At 58.0% G+C, this 12,060-nt stretch overlaps 2 protein-coding genes and 1 pseudogene across 12 annotated transcripts in view; 2 read left to right on the forward strand and 1 right to left on the reverse strand.

The window, feature by feature from the left end:
• The window catches only part of LOC127039435 (zinc finger protein 23-like), a 247,872-nt pseudogene that overhangs the window by 231,084 nt on the left and 4,728 nt on the right, over window positions 1–12,060 (forward strand).
• On the reverse strand, window positions 1,588–5,067 carry LOC127039457 (zinc finger protein 707-like). The gene is made up of 4 exons (XM_050933224.1): window positions 5,000–5,067; window positions 4,218–4,344; window positions 3,022–3,165; window positions 1,588–1,714 (listed from the first exon to the last, which is right to left on the reverse strand). Exons 1-4 carry the CDS (start codon window positions 5,042–5,044, stop codon window positions 1,590–1,592), a joined length of 441 nt encoding a protein of 146 aa, XP_050789181.1. The 5' UTR covers window positions 5,045–5,067; the 3' UTR covers window positions 1,588–1,589.
• The window catches only part of LOC127039376 (zinc finger protein OZF-like), a 231,323-nt gene continuing 225,267 nt past the window's right edge, over window positions 6,005–12,060 (forward strand). For 4 of the 11 annotated variants that reach the window (XM_050932986.1, XM_050932992.1, XM_050932997.1 and 1 more), the window contains exon 1: window positions 6,012–6,036. The gene's annotated coding sequence lies outside the window, so the exon portion shown is untranslated. The other 7 variants (XM_050932990.1, XM_050932988.1, XM_050932985.1 and 4 more) reach the window with 7 other exon arrangements.

Genomic DNA, 12,060 nt, shown 5'->3' on the forward strand with positions numbered 1-12,060 from the left:
GCTGTTCTGCACAATCCAGGGTAATGTGAGAACAACTGGGAATGAGACAATCTGTCCTCAGAGAGGAACTTGACATCTGGAACAAAAACTTTGCACTGGGAAAAGGAGTATAAATGTGAATCTCCAGGTTTGTTTAGACAAGGAAATGTGATGGTGGTTAGGTCAGATCAGGAGGAAATGTGCTAGATAACCCCACCCACTATCCATGGCCCATGTCTTTACTGCAAGAATAGCTGTCTTTTTACATCAGGAAAGTGAACTCAAGCTAGCTAACTCCATGGCAACCACAGTGATGAGACCCAGGTAGATTTTATCTCAACGTAGCTGGTTGAAGACACTCCCCATCTCCCCCACCTGAGGTGATGACATTACTGGTAGAAAGGACACCCACTCCCATGACTCGCAGGACAATGGAGTTGATAGAAAGGACCACAGGATGCACCCCAAGGACGGGCGAGCTTCAAAAGTGCGCAACTCGTGTGGGAGCTGAGGGACTACAGTGGGCAAAAGATGCAAACGGCCTTAACAATCACTATCTGGGAACTGTCAAAAGAATTGAAGAAAAAAATCTTCTGACAGGTCTAGAGAAGGTTTTTATGAAGTTTGTCTCCTTTACGGATTCTCTGATGTTTAGAAAGGCCTGAACTATGAGCGAAGCTTTTCCCACACTCGCAGCATTCATACGGTCTCTGCCCGGTGTGGATTCTGTAATGTGTAATAAGGGTTGAGCTCCGAGAGAAGCTTTTCCCGCACTCACTGCATTCATAGGGTCTCTCTCCCGTGTGGACTCTCTGGTGAGAGATAAGGGAGGAGAGGTGAGTGAAACGTTTCCCACAGTCACTGCATTCATAGGGTGTCTCTCCTGTGTGGATCCTCTGATGCATATTAAGGTTTGAGCTCCGAGAGAAGCTTTTCCCACACTCACAACATTCATAGGGTCGCTCTCCTGCATGCATTGTCTGATGAGAGGTAAGGGAGGAGGAGTGAGTGAAACGTTTCCCGCACTGACGGCATTCATAGGGTCTCTCTCCTGTGTGGATCCGCTGATGTATAGTAAGGTTTGAGCTCCGAGAGAAGCTTTTCCCACACTCGCAGCATTCGTAGGGTCGCTCTCCCGTGTGCATTGTCTGATGAGAGATAAGGGCTGATCTCTGAGTGAAGCTTAGCCCGCACTTGCAGCATTTGTAGGGTCGCTCTCCTGTGTGGATTCTCTGATGAGAGATAAGGGTATATCTCTGAGTGAAACTTTTCCCACACTCACAGCATTGATAGGGTCTCTCTCCTCTGTGTATTTGCTGATGCCTGCTAAGGGCAGAGGTACGATTGAAGCTTTTCCCACACTCACAGCATTCATAAGGTCTCTCTTTTGTGTGGATTATCTCATGTCGAATAAGGCCTGAATAGTAATTGAAGTTTTTCCCACACTCACTACACGTATTCTCTCGCTTCTCCGTGAGGATTTTCTCCTGGGACGTAGTTTCCTTGAGGTCCCTGTGAGTTGCCTGACAATTAATGGGTTCATCCACTCTCTCCTCTGAGTGGTTTCCCTGCTCTCTCTCTGGTCTGTGGTAACTTTCATCAGCTTTTCCCTAATCACGGGGGCTGGACACGCTCCCTTTGGATCTTCGCAGTAATTCCCCTTGCACTTCGGCAAGCTCAGCATCTTCCTGGTGAGGATTCTGCTCCTCACTCTCCCTCACCACCCCATCATCTGCTAGAAGAGAGGAGAAATCTCAGAATTGGGGATGGAAAGGCAGAGAGCAAACCCAAGTAAGTGCCGGAGAGACAGAAAATAAAAATCAGCGACTGAATTCCCACAAACTCATCCCCATAGAGGAGAGTGGAGGGGATAAATTCTGCTCCACACCCAGGACCGGCCATTAGAGTGGGCCGTACGTGTGCCTCACCCAAGGGGGTGCCGAGCGCAGGGTTTGGTTTCCCATCTGACCTGCTGCCGAGAGGCTTGCTGGGCTGATGAAAATGGCACAGGGAGGCAGATAAGCAGCTGCGTGGGGGAGTGGGAGAGACCTGAGCTGCAGGGGGCAGTTGGACAACCAGCCGTCAGAGCCAGGTGAGTGCTCCAGAGCAGAGGGGCCTCTCCACACACACAGTCCTTCACACACGCCCATCAACATACACACACTCCTCATATCCTCTCCTCCACACACACACACACACACCAGGGCTCCCTGCATGCAGGTCACTTCCCCACCTGGGCTATGCTGAGACATCATGAGCAGCTGCTCTCCTGCCCTCCGCCTACACAGCCTGCAGGAAAAGTGACCTGGGTGCAGGAAGCCCTGACGTCGCTCCTTGCTCCCCTCTCCCAGCCCCCCAGGGCTGCGTGGGGCAGGGGAGCAGCAGTCCAGTGGGGGAGCGAGCAGCAATGCCAGCTGCTTTGTGCATCTAGGTCAGGGTCCCCACTTGGGTGCAGGAGGATGCAAGCGTTAGGGGCAAAGGGGGCACAGTGCAGGGGTTGGGGGCTCAGGGAGGGGCAGGTGTTAAGGTGCAGGGGGTATGCACCACGCAGGGGTTCAGGGTGCAGGAGGGAGGTGCAGGGGGTATGAGAGAAGGGGGCACAGTCCTGGGATTAGAGGCACATGAGGGAGGGGAAGGGGTTGGGGTGAAGGGGGCACAGGAGGGGGCAGGTGTTGGGAGGGGCTGGAGGGGGCAGAAGTTAGGAGTGAAGGGGGAGCAGGTATTTGGAGTGAAGGGGGCACAGTGCAGGGGCTGGGGGAAAGGGAGGGTGGGGAACCTGGCGAGCCCATGGGGGACAGAGGGAATGGGGGGGTGCCATGCCCATGAGAGCCAGGGGCACCAAAATGCAAGTTTGCCCTGGGTGCCATTTCCCCAAGGCCGGCCCTGCCCACACCCCATCCGAACACTCAGTCGGAAGGGAGGCAGCTCCAGCCAAGGTGTCAATCACCATCTGCATTAAGCCAGGAGTGAGATCTGCTGGGGACTGTCCTGAGCTCACAGAGTCTGTGTGGGGAATCCCAGCTGGTTCTCTCAGGCACTTACAGTTTCTGGGTTGGTTTAATGTTTCCTCACCTGTCCAGGGACTTCTCAGGATCTTGCTTTCCTCTGAATCCTGGATATCCAGGACCCACGGCTCTTCCCCTCCTTCCAGCTGGGAGATCACAGAGGGTTTGGAAACTGGAAACCCTGGTCAAGGGAAAGAAAACAAGGGAGGCAGGAGGGTACTTTGCCCACCTCTGGTATAGATGATGACTAAACTTAAACCTCTGCGAACCAGGAAATGAGAAGTTAATGTAAACGCCCCCCCCTTCCAATGCAACCTTAACTTTGCCCCCAATCCTCAACCCTGCAGCTGGCAAGAACCACTGAGGATGGTTTTGTGTGGGCCGTGCAAAGGTTAACAAACTGCTACAGGGACTCAGATATTCAGCTCAATGCAGCAGTAACAGGATGAATTCTATGGTCTGTGGTATAAAGGACGTCAGAGCAGATGACCTAATAGTCACATCTGGCCTTCAAAGCTGCGAACCTATAATCGATCCGAGGAAAGACTAAGAGAACGTGCCGTCGTCTGTGCTGTGTTCACAGATGGGAATCCCAGCATCTATCCGCATGCCTCCAGCTGTGTGCACTGGGCCAGCTGTAGCTGTGACTGGCCGATGGAGGGATGGGTTGCAGCAGCTGGGCAGAGTTGTGCCTGTGCTACGCAGAGAGGTGCATGTGAAACTTGGGGGGCCAATTCTGCCTCATTTCTGTGCTGAGTGTTGCAGGCTGTGTCAGCAAAGGTGCCCAAGGGTGTGTTCTTGCCATGGGGATTGTCAGCACCCTGGTGGCGTATGTTGGAGTGATCTGTGGGGCTTAGTGAGGGGTAAGTGAAGGCAGGGACTCACAAGGAAAACTCAGGTTGAGGGCAAAGGGGTGGTAACACTTTGCAAGTCTGAGATGGTCTGTGTGCAGGAGGTTCAGTACTGGAGAGCAGCCCAGGGGGAGGAAGCTTCTGTTTGCTATGATGGAGTTGAACCCGATTATCTTAGCAAAGAGAAGTGGTGAGACTTTCTGCTGGACTGCTCTGTTCCCAGAGCGCTCTGTAACAGGGGAGGGCAGAGGGCTAGTGTGTGTGTCACTGGCATTTCGGGGCGCTGCTGAAACCGGGCAGAGCAGAGGTGGCATTTTGGGAGTGGCGTGAACCTTAACTTTTCATTTCCCCTTCTAAGAACCGAGGGGACAGGAATCCTTACCCGGCAAGGTCACCTTCTCATAGTTCTCCTGCATGACGTCTCTGTAAAGGGCTCTCCGAGTGGGGTCTACCAGAGCCCACTCTTCCCTGGTGAAATACACAGCCACCTCCTCGAAGGTCACCGGCCCCTGAAAGAGCAAGAGTCCAACCATCAATACCTGCTGCCCCACTCACAGCCCCACTATTCACGGGGGAAAGCAGCCAATCAAATGGAAGCTCGGAGAAACAGTCGGCAGAGTCCTATCCCCACACTGCTGAGAGCAGCCAGGGGCAGCACGGTGAGAGAACAAAGAGAGACCCCTTGTCTCTGCCTGCTGATCCATCACACACCTACTAGCCAGGGGCTGATACAACCCCATGGTAGGAACCCACCACCCTCCCCACTGCCAGCAGCTGGATGTGAGGGGCCGGGACATCTTCCCTGCACCTCCCTGGTGGGGGCCCCCTTTCCATGTCACACCAGCCCCTGGCTAGCAGGCTGAGGGCTCAGCACTGGAAGTCTGGTCAGTTTTCCCAGCCCTGCCCAGGGGGTTGGTTTCTCTATTTCCTGTTTCACAAATTAGGGAATTTTCTCCCCCAACACCCAAGTGTTTGTTCTGAGGATCTAGGCCCACGTTAAACAAGTCCCAGCAGGTTTATCACACTCTGTCCCCATCCCTTTCCTCACCCAGCGTATTCCCTGCCCCCGCCAGCCCTAACTCCCCACAAGTTGCCACTTCTTCAGTATTTCCTGCCCCTCCCCCTCTAGCAGGAACCCACCAGCAACCCCCCAATAACCCCGACCTGAGCTGGCGCCACTGCAGCCAGAGAGCTCCCCCGGCCGGGCATGGAGGGGTTAATGCCTTCCTGTGCCCCGCAACCCCCGCCCCGCTCTCAGCTGCTCCAGCCCTTTCCTGTGTCCTGCAACCTCCCCACCCCGCTCCCAGCTGCTCCAGCCCCTTCCTGTGCCCTGCAACCCCCCCCCACTCCCAGCTGCTCCAGACCCTTCCTGTGCCCTGCAACCGCCACCCCCGCTCCCAGCTGCTCCAAACCCTTCCTGTGCCCTGCAACCGCCACCCCCGCTCCCAGCTGCTCCAACTCCTTCCTGTTCCCCGCAATGCCCCCCTGCTGCTCTAGCCCCTTCCTGTGCCCCGCAACCCCATCCCACTCCACCCACTCCCAGCTGCTCCAGCCTCTTCCTGTGCCCTGCAACCCCCCTGCCAGTTCCCAGCAGCTCCAGCCTCTTCCTGTGCCCTGCAACTGCCCCCCCCCCCGTCCCAGCTGCTCCAGCCCCTCCCTGTGCCTTGCAAACCCGCCCGGGCTGCGGCGCTCCCCGGGGTGTCTCCAGGGGCTGGGGGGGGAGGCCGAGTCCCTGCTTTTCTCCTGCTCCCTCCGGGCTGAGGCGGCTTCCCGCATGTCCGAACCCCCGTGTGAGGGGAACGGGGGCAGGGCCAGGCCCTGGGAGGAGCTGCCCCTTCCTGCCGGCAGTGGGGCCACGGCCGTGAGCGCAGCGCAGGGGCTGCTCCAGCCCTGCAGCCCGCGGGGCAGCGCGGGGGGGCGGGGACACACGTGGGGCTGACACGCTCCTGCTGGGGGGGTGTTATTACGTGGGGGTCACAAGCCCCCCCCAGCTCTACCGCTCCCCGGGAAAAGCCGGGGGGGGGGGTCTGAGAGGCACCACCTGGGAGAGGGGGTCGGGCCGGGGGAAAGGATGAGCGGTGCGGGGACAGTCAGGCTGGCCCTGGGGACCTCCCTTCCCTGGGCTAGGAAAAGCGGAAGCGCCCCCAGGGCAGGCTGGGAGATGTAGTTCCTGACTCTCCCTGGACCGGAAGTGACGTTAGGTGGGAGAGCACAAGCAGAGCTGCAAACGTGCGCGAGTTGCTCTGGCTCTGCCTGGCTCGCGCGGGGCCGTTGGAGCCTCTCCCGGGGCCGGACAAGGGTTTTGTGTCTCCCGGCTCTGGGCATGCGCAGATCGGGCGGAGCAGGAGAGTTTGTGCTGGTGAGACCCGTAACCCCCCAGCACCCAGCCCGGGAAAGTCCTTGCCCCAAAGAGATCACAATCCAAGTACACAATGGGTAGGAGGAAAACAAAAAGGGGCTGTGACTTCCCCAAGGTCACCAAGCAGGTCAGGGACAGAGCCAGGAACATACCCCGTTAACGCCAGAGCCACATCACCCACAGCTTGGGAAGGTCCCCACACCCCATTGTATTAGGCTGCAGGAAGAGGTGGTTTGTCCATGGATGCACAGGCTGTCTTGGCAGGGCAGTTCAGCTGTGGTCCCTGCACACAGCTGGGTGTGTGTGTCATGGGTCAGGAGAAGTCAGTGTCCAGTCCTGTGGGGCTGTGCTCCGGGCTCATACCTCCAGCACTCACTGCTGCCCCTCCCTTACCAGCTGCACTGGTCAGCCAGCCCCAGGCCTCTGTGAGGTCAGTGCCCCGCCCACCCCATCACTTCAAACCTTCAAACAGGGACATGGTGCACCAGTGCCAGAGTGCACTAGTGTAAAGTCTGTCTGTACTAAGGGTTTGCACCAGTGCCTAAAACACCAGTATGGCAGAGACCTTCAGTGCCCAAAACAGCAGTACGGTGGCACTAGAACTGGGATCTAGTTCTAGCTCTGTCACAGACCTTGCACACATCAATGTTTTTCTTCTCAACTTTAGTCTCTTTACCCAGCTGCCCACTCACTGGGGTCTCCTCTCTCTCCACAGCTGCTCACCACTAAAATCTGTGTGCGTGTCACCAGAGCTGAGCTAGTTCAGCTCTGGAACAGTCTTACAAGGGGAGCTGTGGAGTCTCTTTTCCTGCAAGTTTTTAAGAACAGATAGGACAAAGCTCTGTCAGAGATAATCAACATATACTTGGCCCTGCCTCGGTAGAGACAGCTGGACTTGATGACATCTTGAGGTCCTATCTAGCCCTACATTTCTAGCATGCTATGCAATATATACGTATAATACAACATCCAGAGAAAAACCGCACGACAACATGAAGTCATTCAAAAAACACCACCACCACAAAAAACTACATTGCACAGCATAAAATGACACAATACTAAGGAGAAGAAAGCAACACAATGCAAACTAACACAACTTAGGACCAAAGTTCACAATACAAAATAACAACTCAAACCAACATAACATAGACACAAAACAAGCTAAAGCAAAACAACGCATCATAAAACTATGCAACACAACATGGTACATCATAGGTCCAAATGGCACGATGCAAAACAGCTCAGCGTAGAACAGGACACAGCACAAAAGAGAATTATTTCAATGTAGGCCTGGAAGAGATCTTGAGAGGTCGTCTACTCCAGCCCTCTGTGCTGAGGCAGAACCAAGTACCCCTAGACATTCCCAGACTGGTGTATCTCTAACCTGGTCTTAAAAACCTCCAGTGAAGGGAATTCCACAGCCTCCCTTGGAAGCCAATGCAACACAGGCCAAAACATCACTGTACACACACATGCTGGGCTTGTGCATAAGGGGAGAGGCAAGAACTGAAACAATCTGGGTTCAGTTCCCAGTTTTGCCACAAATTCTCCACGCAAACTTGAGCAAATCACTTCAGCTCTCTGAGCTTCAGTTTCACCATCTGTAAAATGGAGAGTCGCCTCCCACCATTGGCCTATTTAGCCTTTCAGCTTTTTGGGGCTATGCCTGTCCCTGTGGGCATGTCGACACTGCAGTCAAACACCAGCGGCTGGCCCGTGCCCGCTGACTTGGGCTCACACGGCTCAGGCTGTGAGGCTGTTTAATTGTGGTGTCGATGTTCCGGCTGGGGCTGCAGCCCAAGGTCTGGCACCCTCCCACCTCGCACGGTCCTACAGTCTGGCTTCAGCCTGAGCCCAGGCATCTACACTGCAATTAAACAGCCCCTTTGCCTGAGCCCTGTGAGCCTGAGTCAGCTGGCATGGGCCAGCTGGGGGTTTAACAGCAAGGTAGAGATATCCTTGGTGTCTTTTCCGCACCTATCACAATGGGAACCCTGATCTTGGTCAGTGTCTGTGCAGAGCCCTGCACAACAGGAAGCCTGATCTCAGTTGGGGACTCTGCAGCTCCCAGCATTACAGGATCCCTGATTTTGTTTAGGGCCCCTGCAGCAACTGGCAAAAATGTGGGGACAGGATCTCTGTCAGGGTCTGTGCAGTGCACAGTACAGTGGTGGGGTGTGATCTTCGTTAGGGTCAGTGCAATGCCAGGCCCAACGGGGACACAGATCTCAGTCGAGGTCTCTGAAGTGCTCACAACAATGGAGGCAGCGGTTTGGGTCACAGTTGTGCGCTTCCTGGCACAAGGGGGGCTGTGATCTCGGTGCAGGTCTCAGTTTTACCTGGCACAACAGTGTGGTCTGATCTCACCTGGGGTCTCTTCAGTGCCTGGCAGAACTAGGCCCAGATCGCAGTTGGGGCCTCCGCAGAGCCTGGCAGAACAGGGCCACGCTCAGTACGATAGGAGCCCTGATCTCAGTCACACACCTGGAGAGAAAAGTGGGAAGATTTTTGAGAATTTGAAATCAGTATTTGAGAACTGAGGAAAAATTGAGGCACAAACAAAGTATTTGCCAATATAAGGGACAAGCACCAACATGTGGGGAGATTTTATGTCACCATTCAACAGTTCAAGAGAAAAGAGGGGAAATTGGAGGGGATTACACAGGGATATTGAATCAACAACAGGATGGGACGGATTCTTCTTGCCTCACACTCACAGGGCCAGGAGGGAGCCCTGGGTGATGTCTTTTCACAGGGGAAAGGAGCGGGGCTGGAGGCAGAAGGTCGCTGGCTGTGGGGAGGGGCTGGCAGTGGGGTCTGGGAATGTGACTAGCAGGTGATGGGTGGGAGGGAGAGGAGTAGCTGGACTAGAAAATTTGGGGCTTGGCCATCTCAATGGGGGACACTTGCTCCTCCCTCCCCTTCCCCCGCCCTGTTGCCAGCAGAGAGGGGCCCCCCCAGCCCAGAGGTGTCCCTGTCTCAGGGGCCCCCCAGCCTCTGCCCAGTTCAGAAATCACTCGGGGGAACCATTTCCCACCCACACAAGGACAAATCCCTGCAGGTGAAAATGGGGGAAACACCCCAAACCTGAGATCTGAACTGGCCATTGGCGAAGGGCAGAGAAAATGGGGCACAATGGGGGGAGGGGAACAGGGAACTTCTCAGGGGTTTGGGGGAGGGGGGTCACCCTGGGTGCTGCTCGTTGCTCTCTAGGGAGAAAGGGGGCAGGACGGGAGAGGAGGGGGGTCCCCACGGGGGGGGCAGTGGTAAATCCGAGGGGATCTCAGCCCCCCCCTTTCTCTCCCCGCTCCTCGGGGGTCACCTGCTCCCCCCCCCCCCGGCCATGTCCGGGCTGCACAGACATTTCCCCCCCGCCCCTTTCCCAGCCCCCGCCCGGTCTCACCCCCCAGCCCCCGCCCGGCCCCACACAGGAACCCCAGTGGGGCCGGGCCCCTCCCCCCGCCAGGTCCCGCGGGGCCCCAGGGCAGATCCTGGCCAGGCCCGGGGGGTGCTGGGCTCCTGCAGGGACAGCAGCTCCGAGCCCCCCGCGGGCGCTGCCCCCCCCCGGGGCAGATCCCGGGGCAGCGAGATGCCGGGCCCCTCCCCCCGCCGGACACTGGGGCAGAGTCACCGCCCGGCCCGGCCTCCCCCCGGGCTCGCGCCGGGACCTGGAGCTGCAGCTCCGCAGCGGGGCGGGTAGAGCCCGGGGCGGCCCCAGGGCGGCTCCAGCGGGACTCTCCTCCTCCCCGATCTGCGCATGCCCAGAGCGCCCACGGCACAAACCCTTCTCCGGCCCCGGGAGAGGCTCCAACGGCCCCGCGCGAGCCAGGCAGAGCCGGAGCGGAACGCGCGCGTTTGCAATTCGGCTTGTTCTCTCCCACCCAGCGTCACTTCCTGTGCAGGGAGAGTCAGGAACTACATCTCCCAGCCTGCCCCGGGGGCGCTTCCGCTTTTTTCTAGCCCAGGTAAGGGACGTGCCTGGACCCTGACCCTGCCCCCCCTTCCTCTGCTAGTGCCTCTTAGGACCCCCCCCGCCTTTTCCGGGGAGCGGCAGAGCTGGGGGGGCTTGTGACCCACGCGCAATAACCACCCCCCCACACCCCGACCCCCAGCCCTGACCCCCCCCCCCCCCCGGCTGGAGCGTGTGCGCCCCCCGCACTGCCCGGGTCCCACCGCGCTGCGCTCCCGGCCCGGCCATGGCCCCGCTGCCGGTGCAAAGGGGCGGGAGCAGGAGAGGGGCAGGGGCTAGTGTAGCAGCTCGCCCCCTCCCAGCCCCTGCGGAGGGTGTCAGCCCCGGCGAGCGCTACAGCCCGGGGGAGCGGGGCAGGGTTGCGGGGCACAGGAAGGGGCTGGAGCAGCTGCGAGTGGGCGGGGTTGGGGGCACAGGAAGGGGCTGGAGGAGCTGGGAGCCGGCGGGGTTGGGGGCACAGGAAGGGGCTGGAGGAGCTGGGAGCGGGCGGGGTTGCAGGGCACAGGAAGGGGCTGGAGCAGCTGGGAGCGTGGGGGGGGTGGGTTGCAGGGCACAGGGAGGGGCTGGAGCAGCTGGGAGCGGGGGGAGGATTGCAGGGCACAGGGAGGGGCTGGAGCAGCTGGGAGCGGGGGGGGGGGTTGCAGGGCACAGGGAGGGGCTGGAGCAGCTGGGAGCGGGGGGGGGGTTGCAGGGCACAGGGAGGGGCTGGAGCAGCTGGGAGCGGGGGAGGGTTGCAGGGCACAGGGAGGGGCTGGAGCAGCTGGGAGCGGGTGGGGTTGCGGGGCACAGGAAGGCATTAACTCCTCCGTGCCCGGCTGGGGGGGGCTCTCTGGCTGCAGTGGCGCCAGCTCAGGTAGGGGTTATTGGGGGGTTGCTGGTGTGTTCCAGATGGAGGGGGAGGGGCAGGAAATACTGAAGCGGTGGCAACTTGTGGGGAGTTAGGGCTGGAGGGGGCAGGGAATACCCTGGGTGAGGAAAGGGAGGGGGACAGAATGTGACAAACCTGCTGGGACTTGTTAACATGGGCCTAGATCCTCAGAACAAACACTTGGGTCTTGGGGGAGAAAATTCCCTAATTTGTGAAACAGGAAATAGAGAAACCAACCCTCTCGGCAGGGCTGGGAAAACTGACCAGACTTCCAGTGCTGAGCCCTCAGCCTGCTAGCCAGGGGCTGGTGTGACATGGAAAGGGGACCCCCACCAGGGAGGTGTAGGGAAGATGTCCCGGCCCCTCACATCCAGCTGCTGGCAGTGGGGAGGGTGTTGGGTTCCTACCATGGGGTTGTATCAGCCCCTGGCTAGTAGGTGTGTGATGGATCTGCAGGCAGAGACAAGGGGTCTCTCTTTGTTCTCTCACCGTGGTGCCCCTGGCTGCTCTCAGCAGTGTGGGGACAGGACTCTGCCGACTGTTTCTCTCTCAGAGCTTCCATTTGATTGGCTGCTTTCCCCCATGAATAGTGGGGCTGTGAGTGGGGCAGCAGGTATTGAGTGTTGGACTCTTGCTCTTTCAGGGGCTGGTGACCTTTGAGGAGGTGGCTGTGTATTTCACCAGGGAAGAGGGGACTCTGGTGGACCCCACTCGCAGAGCCCTTTACAGAGACATCATGCAGGAGAACTATGAGAAGGTGACCTTGCCGGGTAAGGATTCCCGTCCCCTCGGTTCTTAGAAGGGGAAATGAAAAGTTAAGGTTCACACCACTCCCACAATGCCACCTCTGCTCTGTCTGGTTTCAGCAGCGCCCCGACATGCCAGTGACACACACACTAGTCCTCTGCCCTCCCCTGTTACAGAGCGCTCTGGGAACAGAGCAGTCCAGCAGAAAGTCTCACAGCTTCTCTTTGCTAAGATAATCGGGTTCATCTCCATCATAGCAAACAGAAGCTTCCTCCCCCTGG

The sequence above is a fragment of the Gopherus flavomarginatus genome, chromosome 23, assembly GCF_025201925.1.
Source record: "Gopherus flavomarginatus isolate rGopFla2 chromosome 23, rGopFla2.mat.asm, whole genome shotgun sequence".
Lineage (NCBI taxonomy): Eukaryota > Metazoa > Chordata > Testudines > Testudinidae > Gopherus > Gopherus flavomarginatus.

Coding starts and splice junctions, on each gene's coding strand:
- LOC127039457 (XM_050933224.1), bottom strand. CDS start 5,044: ATGCCCGGCCGGGGGAGCTCTCTGGCTGCAGTGGCGCCAGCTCAG. Junction 4,345..4,999: donor CTGCAGTGGCGCCAGCTCAG/GTCGGGGTTATT, acceptor TTGCTCTTTCAG/GGGCCGGTGACCTTCGAGGA. Junction 1,715..3,021: donor ATTAAACCAACCCAGAAACT/GTAAGTGCCTGA, acceptor CCTCTCTTCTAG/CAGATGATGGGGTGGTGAGG.